Below are 10,106 nucleotides of genomic sequence, written 5' to 3' on the forward strand. Positions count from 1 at the left end.
CCCCTGAAGCCATCTCCATGGTTTCTGTCAGAGTCAGGGTGAAAGCTGGTCCTCTATGCCTCCCTCCTCCCTCTTGTCCTCTAGTCACTGCTGGCTCTTCCGGGATGACCCTGGGACCTCCCCCCATGGACTCTGCTCTCTTCTGACACGCTCCATTTCATGGGGGAAGGCGAGGAGGAGAAACAGGGTGGTCAGGCCAAGCCATCACCTCCTTTGTTCAGAACATTAGATTCCCATGACTACAGCCTCAGGCCTTGTGAGCCCTCTCGCTCTAGCTCCAAGTCCTTTGTTCTACAGGAACTGCTGCAAACCAGGCCTGGGCAACGATGTTCAAATCACGAGCTCTACTCCAGTGGGGCCTCAGAGAATGACACCCCACAGTGCTGGGACTCGAAGATGGTGGTGTGTGCTTCCATGGTGCAGAGAGAGCAATGCGTAGGGAAATCTTCAGAGTCCTTCAATAATAGCAATTTCTATCTATTGAGTACTTTCAAGGTCAGCCACTGGGCTCATCTCATTTAAGCCATAGAATAGCCTGGAGGTAGGGAATATTTTTAACTCTGCAGACAAGAAACTGAGGCACAGAGACGTTAGGATACCTATCCAAAATCACACAGCCTGTAGATCGTGGAGTTGCTCTAACCACTGCACGTTCCCTCTCTCCTGGACAATAACAGGGGTGTCCTCAGTGGTCACTAAGGGGTGTTCCAGCATTTTCATGTGTGGAAGTCTGGGAACCGGTTCCAAGGTCGGCAGGGAGCGGTGGTGCGGCCCTTCCCCCACGTCCCCATTTACACAGCTAGCCTCTAGCGGCGTTCCCGTGTTCCGTGCCCTGCCTGCTGCCCACCGGCTGTGAGCCCAGAGCACAGGCTTCTCTTCTTTGCCTCTGAATTGCAACGTTGGCGGCAGAAGCGGGAAGCATATTGTGCACAGAAACAAAACTGAGTGGTTTTTCCTTTTTCTGAAGGTGGTAATGGTACAATTAGTGGCTAAGCCATCACCCTTCCTCCCTTGCTTGCTTCTCCTCCTTCCCCTCTGCCTCCCTCCTGTTTCTCTCCTGGGAAGAAGCGGCTGCATCATTCCCACCCTCGACTTCCAGGAATAGGGGTAGAATTTGGGGGATGGGGTACCTGATGTCTCCAGGGACCCCCGGACCTAGGGATGTGAGTCGGGGACCTGCTGGGGTTGGGGATTACCAACAAGCAGACACCATGTCCAGAAAATGAAGTGACCAGTAAGGGAATTTAGAGGTTCTCAGGGGCTGGGCTAGACACCCAGTGGGTTCGGATCCCATTATCCAACCTGTGCTCATTATGGGCAAATGCTGGCCTGAGACCTCAGCCTGGTGGGCTGTTAAATGGGCTTGAATGGAGGGAGAGGGTGCGAAGGGTCTGAGATTCTAAGTGCAAGCTGGGAGTGATGCAAGTGGTCATGGTCCTGCCTTAGACCTTCCCTTTCCTCTTCTAGAAACTAACAAGAGGCCTCCGCAGCCATAAGCCCACTCCATCTTCACACCCTCCTCTGAGGGGCAGCTTTGCTCTGTTTTGCAGAAAAGGAGCTGAAGGCTCAGAGGGGAACATTGACTTTCCAAGGGTCACACAGCCAACAAATGTCAGAGCTCCAAGTGAGCTCAGATCCTCAGACTCCAGTCTTCTTCCTTCTTAACCCCCCAGGCCTTGGGGTGAGATTTTGGGGCCACATATATGGCTCCTGCCCTGAAGAGTTGAAGTTGGCTAGGAAAGTACCCACAGGATTTGGGAATGAGGGCTTCAGGGCAGGTCTGTGGCCGCTTCTCTCCATGCCAGGCCATGCTCCCCTCCCCACTGCCTCCTCCACCTTTCACCTTGACTTGAAGCGCCAGCAGAAACTGGGACACAAACCCCAGGAGACCAGCTCTCCAAGGTCCCTCGGGGGCATGGGCCGGGGGAGAGGTTATGGAAGAGCCTCAGGAGGGATCAACTGTTACAGCTGTGAAAGGGGGACTTCTTCCCCAAGCTAGAGCACCCGGGTGATGGGCAAAGTGGGAAAGAGCAGAGATAAGAAAAAATAAGAAAAAAAGGCAGAAGAAAAAAAACACAGAGAGGAGCAGAGAGACAGTTATAGAGACTACAGTGAGAAAGAGAGAGAGGAGAGAGAGATCCCAATGAATTAGCCATCATTTCCCTATAAACCTTAGAACCCCGCGGTTGCCAGGACAACGGGGCAATACCTGTCTCTCCAGAGGAGCTGAAGTTGCCAGGGTAACTGCATCCTGTCTTTCCTGGGGACCATCCTGGAATGTGGCATCCACCATTACCATGGCAACTGCCTTTTTGCCCCATTTAATCCCATCTGAGGGCCCCACAGTTGGAGATGGGGGAGGTGGGAAGAGAGCAGATCACTTGTGGATGAAGTTTGTTCTCCTCCCCCTCCTGCAGTCCTTCCCCCCACCCCCCGCCCCCGGCCCCGCCCTCCCCACCTCCGGGGTGCTTTATCCACCTGCCCCCAGCCCACACATGCCTGCAGTATTGTGTGCGGTCAGGCCAGGGCGTCCTGGAGGAGCAGGTTTCGCAGTGGAAGGCAGGCAGGTGTTGGGGAGGCAGTTACCGGGGCAACGGGAACAGGGCGTTTCCGAGTTGGTTGCCATGGGGACCTGGATGCTGACGAAGGCTCGCGAGGCTGTGAGCAGCCACAGTGCCCTGCTCAGAAGCTGGGGGCTCCTCAGTCAAGCCGGTTCTAGGTTCTCACTCGGCAGCACGGGCAGGCGAGTGGCTCCTGGTTCCGGGAGCAGAACAGCAGTGCCCCAGCCCTGGTCCTCCAGCCCTGAGCCTCGCCTGCCCGCACGGCACCAGGATGGCCACCATCACCTGCACCCGCTTCACGGAAGAGTACCAGCTCTTCGAGGAATTGGGAAAGTGAGTTACACCTTAGAGAGTCCTGGAGGGCCCAGGGGCTCCGTGCCATGGGCGGGGGTGGGCACCGGCGGTGTTTCCCGTGCTCACAGCGGGAGGAAGGCTGTATGTGTTTGGGGGCACTTGCATGTGCAGAGTGTCCAGAACTGGCACGGGCATGTTTGTGGGTACACAGATGTGCCAAAACCAGCTGGGCGAATGTGTGTATAGAGGTGAAGGATTGATGATGCAGGCCAGTGAGTGCACACACATGTACGTGCACACACACATCCCATGACCTGGGTGCACACGGATTCTTAGAAACTCGGGGTTAAAAAGGGATTTTCCTGTCAGCTGAGTCTAAGGCTGGAATTCCCTGTGAGTTTCTCTGGAGGTGGCCAACTGGCATCCATGTGGGTGCCTCTGGTGACAGAGAGTTCAGCACCTCCCGGGAAGTCCTCCCTGACGTTAGGCAGCTTCCACGATGGCAGAACAGCTAACTTCTCCCGGGAAGCTCATCCTCCCCCGACTCTCCCCTCCCAGCTCCTGTAGGAGCGAGGGCATCGGCACAGCAGGGGTTAATAACTGAGCGAAGGCTGAGGCTTTCTGGGGTTGGGAGGAGGGGAAGGGCAGCCGGGCAAGTTGGGAGGGGGCACTGCAGTTGCAGGGGCTAGTGGTGTGAGGTGCACCAGCGCTGGTCCTTGGCAAAGTTGTCCAGCCCAGAGCTCATTTACTGCCTCTGACGACTGGTGTGGAGAGAGGGGTGGGAAGATGGGGGACGAAGAGCCCCTTGGGGTAGCTCTAAGGCTATGGAGTGTTAGGGAAGCATTCCTGGATGCCCCCAGTAGAATTTGTGGAAGGTGCAGGAATGGATCCAGGGTAAGGGTACAGTTTGGGGGCAGTTTGCCCTTTGGGCAAAACCACTCCAGTGCCCTGGGTGTAGCGGCAGGGGTGCAGGGAGAGGGGCTCTGTAAGCAGGTCTGGGCTGCTGTGAGGTCAGGAAGTGCACACACAAGTGTTCATTTGATGTGTGTTGTATAAGGACTGACTCTGGCGTACACTCTGTGCACCGAAAGGGTGTGCGAGTGTTCAAGTGTGTGCACCAGGAGGAGGTGCTGGTGTGTGAAGCCTGAAAATGCAAGTGTGCCCTGCAAGCGTGGATGTGTGCAAGTGGCACAAGGAGTGCTGTTGGCTGGTTTGCATGGGAGTGAAGGTGTGAGCGTGCGTCACACGTATGGCAAGTCAGCTGTGTGCACATCAGCAGGCAAATATGTGTGAGGTCTGGGCATGTGCAAACATATGTTTGTGTAAGGATGCACATCTGAGACTTAGGCACAGTGGTGACCCTATGAGGTCTGGACATGCATTTCCGTGTGAGGACCTGGGAACATGCACACAAGAAGGTTTATGTGTGTGCGTGTGAGGCCTGAGCCCACAGGCTAGGGTGGGAGTGTGGGTGTTTTGAGCTCTTGCTGGTGTCTGCATATGTGTAGGAGGTGGGCCTGTGGCTGTGTACAAGTGGGCTGCCTGCACACACACACACACTTGCACACTGGGCAAGCCTGACACCTACAGGCACACGCCAGTTCCTTCGTACAGACGCCCCTGTGCAGACGTGTGCGCACTCTTGTCTGCAGACTACCTGTCTTTCTGAGTGTGTTTTTGTGCTGGGGAGGCAGCAGGAACAAAATGTTTAGGGCTGCCCCGGAGGACTGAGGCTGTCTGCCCAGCTTGTGTGGGGACCCCCTTCTCAGCTGGTTTCCAGGGCCCACTGGAAGGCAGGATTCCCTGATTAGCTGGGAGCTGCCTTTCAGGGTACGCTGGCAGGACTGCGTCACAGAGCGCAGTGAAATGGAGTTAAAATGTGACTCAGGTGCTCAAAATGACAATAAAAGTGATGTTTTGCCCCACGAGGAGATGGAGCTCATGAAGACTGGGTGCTGTGGGGGCGACTTGGCAGAGAGCCTTCTCAGCCCCGTTGCCTGCCAGGGTGCTTGGAGGGACCTGGGCCATATCAGCGCTTCAGGAGACAGGGAGCCCTGGTGTGTCCATGGCAGGAACGCCGAGGGTGGCAGGCGTGGCCAGGCCTTGTCTAATCCATTTCAGATCTCTTCCTTCCAGAATCATCAGTGCTCTTAACCTTTTCTAGGTCACATATTCCTCCAGGAATCTGACGAAAGGCTAAGTCTACATTCCTCAGGAAAATTCGCAAAACTAAGATGTGTTGCATGCAATGTCAGGAGCTTGCAGGACCTCAGGAAGGCTGCGGCTGGGCCTCAGGTTAAGGATGCTTGCATTGGAAAAGAGGGGATGAGGACCCACACCTCTGATCCTAGCTGAAAAAGGCCAGGGGACCACGGGGAGGGGGTCTTCTGCTCTGCATGACAGCTTCAGCCCAAGAGGCCAGTAGGAACAGTGCCCAGCACAGGGTATAGGCTCTGGACCTCACCACCCACAGCTCAGTGACGTTGGACAGGCTATGGCACTCCCCCCCCCCATAATCTGGAGATAAAAAAGGGCTGTGAGGATGAGATGAGATGGCGCACGTGAAGACGTAGTGACAAGCCCGGCACACAGTGGGCCTTCCAGACAGCACTGCTTCTGGGGACTGGCGCACCAAACATGCGTGTAGGGCCCATCCTTCAGTTTGGTGACTCAAGGTCCCTGCCAGCCGGGACACTGCAGTCACCACCCAAAGCTGAGCCCCTGTTCCAGGAGCCCACTTCAGATCACTGGCAGGGTGACTGGCAGAGACAGCTGGGTGGGCCCTACAAGGGGACATGGGAGCCTTTAGACCTCCTTCGGCAGGGCCCTGGGCTGCCCAGCTGGAGAGGAGGGCACGTGCCTCTCGAGGGCTTCCTGGTGTCCTGCCCGATGAGGTCTGGCTCGTGACTGCAGGCCTTCCTTCAAGGAGCCCAGGGGTAGGGCTGGCTGTGGGTGGAACCGAAGCTGCCCGTCTCCCTCCAGGTGGGCAGCCAGCTGGGGGTGTGGGCTGGAGTCAGTGCCCTGGGCAGGGGCTTCTAAGGGCCTCTCGATGCCACTGGAGGAAGGTCCCACTGCAGATGTGAGTCAGATAAGCCAGGAATTGATTCCAGGTCCTTGAGAGGGGTGAGGTGGGGCTGTCTCTTGGACCCAGAGCCTCACTCACTCTCCCCTCCCTCGACCCCAATCCTCCTCCCTCCCAGGGAATGAGAGAAATGAAAGCCAGACCTCAGGAGCACAGAAGCTCACTGGGAGGCAGGCTGCAGCGACACCAGCTCAGGGTCAGGGTGGGCCTGGGCAGTCGGGCCATTGCTCCCGGAAGACCAGACAGGCGTTCTCCGTTCTCCGGAGACTGGGATCAGGGGAAGGGGTTATTTCCAGCAGGTGGAGAAGGGGGTGCCTTCTTCAGCCTCTGACATTCTCTGGGCTTTGGCTCCCACTGCCAGGGGAGGTTAGGGAGCCGAGCACTGCCCTGCAGCCTGTGTAATCACCAGGCATAAGAAGGAGCCTCAGAAGGAGACAGTGCTTGAGAGAGGGAGAGGGAGGGAGACCGGAGAGCGGGTGCAGCCCACTCTTTTCTCCCGAGACACAGGGATGGATCTGAAACTGTCTCAAGGGCGTGTGGGGCTGGGGGAGGGCTTTCAAGGGCCAGCGAGGTTGGCAGAGGGCGGGCAGAGAGCTGGCTCTGGAACTGCTGCCCCCTCTGCTTTGTGTGGTGAACCGGCCGTGGGCTGGGCTGATCAGGGGTCCACACTGGGGTCCAGAGGCAGCTCCCTGCACTTGGGTGTCCAGGGTCCTGGGTGCCCCTCTGGGGACCCACACTCTAATGTCTGCCCAATGTGTGCAGCTCTCTGGTCCTTCCCGAGCTGTTAGGAGGCTGGATGATGTAACACTGGGGAGAGAGGGCACCTGGGCATGGACGCACCGCCCCGAGATGGGTGTTGTGCGTTTATTTTGCTTCTAATAACCTATTACATTCACAGCACTGTGGGGCCGGCGGGGCTGTTCTCCCCCGATGAGCTCATCTGGGCGGGAGGCCGGGGGCTTACTTATCCATCTCACAGATGAGCAGACTGACGCTTGAGCAGGTGGGATGACTGGCTCGGGGGGCTGGGGACAGGGCTTAGACTTGCATGTGGGTCTCCGGCACCTGCATGTGGGGGAAGGTTGATGAGAGGGTCCCCTCCTGGTGCTGTGTCTGGGGAACACTACTAGGAAGAGGGGCGGTGGCCTGGTGGGCGAGGGGACTCTGAGCTGTGGCTTGTTTTCCAATCACGATTCTGCCTCTCATTTACGGGGCCACCCTGGTTGGATCCCTTGTCCTCGGTGTCCCTCAACTTTGCCATCTGTATAATGGGATCGGAATAACTTTGCAGATGCTAAAACGCCCCCATTAGAGTTGCTGTCCTCGTTAGGCTCCCTCTGTGGGAGGCACACGCTCCCAGAACCTCAGGACTGAAAGGACCATGGGCACGTCTCTACTCATAGCACAGATGGTGAAGTCAGTACCCACAGAGAAATGAAATGGTTTGCCCAAGGCCACAGGGAGAGGCAGTGCCAAGCCAGGGGAGGGGGCCCGATGATGTGCAGGGGCCAGAGGCCAAGGATGGAAAGTTGGGGCGCAGGTCCTCAGGAGGGGGTGGCAGGGACAGGGAGGGTACAGCCTTTCTCCCTCCCCCTGCAAGCCATCAGAGCGGCAGGCACGCACATGTTCTGGTGCATGCGGCAGCCCTCCGCCCCCACACAACCGCCCCCACACAGGCTGAGACACACTGACACTCTGCCGAGCCGCCCGCCTGCCCGCCTCCTGCACAGGCACACAGTGACACTGCTGCCAGCACCCCTGCAGGCTGGGGCCCCGGCTCTCTCAGCGGGGTGAGGGCAGAGCCCTGGGATGCAATAGCAGCATCCTTTTGCTAGTGCGCGCACACACACACACACACACACACATGCACACACACACACACACGTGCATACATATGCATGAGGGCACACACACACTGGCTCCAACTGGACTTTAAGTACAAGTTCACCTCCCAGTGCAGAGAGAGCAACATGATACTTGGCCGGGCTTCTGGGCTCTCTCTCTCTCTCTCTCTCTCTCTCTCTCTCTCTCTCTCTCTCTCATCTCTGTCTCTAGATCTCTATCTCCCCTTCCCTCTCTCCCTTTCTCTGTGTCTCTCTGGTCTCTGTCTCCTCTGTCTCTTTTTCTTTCTCTCCCCTGCCCTGTCTTTGTGTGGGTCTCTTGGCCACAGTTCACCCTCCTGTGTGCATGTTGCCCATGTCACGTTCTCCTCGGAGCCTCTCTGTGGCCAGTAGGAAGCCTCGTATCCCAGGGGCAGCCCCCAGAGCATGTCGAAACCGGCTGAAGCACAGCCCAGGCTCTCTGGGTGCTCGTGGGGCGTGGCTGCCCACCAAGACGGCAGGTGGGGCTGTAAGGCCAGTGGGATGTTCTGTGCTGGAGAAGGTTAAAGGCCTGGTGTCTTGGGGAATCACCTAAAAGGAGGAGCGTCTATGACTCTGGCATCTATTCAACAAGTGTTTCCTGAGCCCATACTCTGCTCCCAGCAGGTGCCACATGCAAGACTTAGGATTCAATGGGAAGCTGACATTAATTAAATCACCCCAGAAGTTATTTAAATGCAACCGGACAAGGACTATGAGCACAAACATGGAGCTATGAGCTATGAAGAGACCCCAACTAGTTGGGGTAAGGAAGGTATCAGGGAAGGCTCCCCGAGGAGGTGACATTGGGAAGCTGGAGGCTGAATAAGAGTTCATCAGAGGGCAGAGGTGGAAGAGTGTTCCTCAGAGTGGGAACAGCACAGGCAAAGGCTCTGAGGTGTGTATTTTGATGGAACATGTCAGTCCTGGGGGAATGGAGGGTCTCCCTCTTCTTCTTTTTTTTTAAAAAATATATTTTATTGATTTTTTACAGAGAGAAAGGGAGAGGGATAGAGAGCTAGAAACATCGATGAGAGAGAAACATTGCTCAGCTGCCTCCTGCACATCTCCTACTGGGGATGTGCCTGCAACCAAGGTACATGCCCTTGACTGGAATCGAACCTGAGACCTTTCAGTCCACAGGCTTTTGATGGAACATGTCAGTACCGGTTAGGGCGGTCTCACTCTTCTTAGACCTGCTCAGCCTGCCCCCAACTTTTGGATTCCGGGAGCCTAGAAGGAATGTGAAAAACCTGTTGATTGTCTAGAAGAGAGGGCAGGCAGGGTGTCGAAGGTCTGAAAGCCACATCAAGTGAGAGAGGGCTAAGGAGCTGGGGGACTTCAGCAGGAAGAAGGGACCCTGAGGTGGGGGGTGTCCTTTTCCCTCATCTCTGCAGGGATGTCCGGGGGCCCTAGGGCAGAGAGCCGACTGCTCCGTGTGGCCCTGGAAGGCAGAGCAGGACCAAATGTGTAGAGGAACAGGGAGGTGGATTTCAGCTCAACGAAACAAAGAACCTACTAATGGTCAGAACTGCTCCTCTGCCCCCTGGATGGACATGCCCTCAGGAGACAGCGGGCACTCTGGCAGCAGGGATATGCACACTCACAGCCCTGTCCCACCCCCACGCCTCTGTCCCCTCCTGCCCACCTCCCTGCCCTCGCCCAGTGAGATGCTTTGCTGCATGTGTGACGTGGAGATGGTTTCGGGGCCAGAATATCCTCGATCCCACTCAGAATAGTGGAGTGAGGAGTGCGCCCTGACTTACAGATGGAAAACTGAGGCCCAGAGAGGGCCAGACGCTTGCCTGAGGTCACACAAGCCAGTAACACGGAGACTTGGGCACATTATTTGCCTCTTTCCAGTCCGGTGTTTGGCCCTTGGGGCACCTCCCTGAGCCTCTGGGAGCCTTGGGGGTGTGCAGGTGGACGGAGCCAGCCAGGAGGCCATCTGAGGCTGGGGAGCAAACAGCCCCTCAGCACCCGCCCTGCTTTGCCTGCTCTGGCCCTGTCTCCAAGTTCTGTGAATATTTTTTTCAGTTCCCTTTTGGTAACCCATTCAAGAAAACCCAGGCACAGCCCAAACAAGGAACTTCTGTTGGTTCAATGTTCCCTGCAGCAAACAGAATCTTCCGGTCCCCAGGCCTTCTGTGTCCCCCACAAGACTTCTGCTGGGTTGGCGTGGGGCAGGCCCGGGGGTGCGGGACAGCTCCAACACACAATGTCCCTGCAGCATCTTCTGGAGTCTGAGAGTGGGCGGCTGCAGCCGGGCTGGGAGGAGGGATGCGCGGTTTCTGTAACAGGGCCTAGGAT

General features: G+C 56.8%; 1 protein-coding gene across 2 annotated transcripts in view; it reads left to right on the top strand.

The window, feature by feature from the left end:
• Positions 1-2,617: 2,617 nt before the first annotated feature.
• The window catches only part of CAMK2A (calcium/calmodulin dependent protein kinase II alpha), a 57,689-nt gene continuing 50,200 nt past the window's right edge, over positions 2,618-10,106 (top strand). Inside the window, exon 1 of one of the 2 annotated variants that reach the window (XM_006104478.3) lies at positions 2,618-2,894. In XM_006104478.3, coding sequence (XP_006104540.1) covers positions 2,833-2,894 — 62 coding nt within the window. In that variant the 5' untranslated portion in view covers positions 2,618-2,832. The remainder of the gene's footprint in view (positions 2,895-10,106) is intronic. The other variant, XM_023745747.1, reaches the window with a different exon arrangement.

The sequence above is a fragment of the Myotis lucifugus genome, unplaced genomic scaffold (genome assembly GCF_000147115.1).
Source record: "Myotis lucifugus unplaced genomic scaffold, Myoluc2.0 scaffold_576, whole genome shotgun sequence".
Classification (NCBI taxonomy): Eukaryota; Metazoa; Chordata; class Mammalia; order Chiroptera; family Vespertilionidae; genus Myotis; species Myotis lucifugus.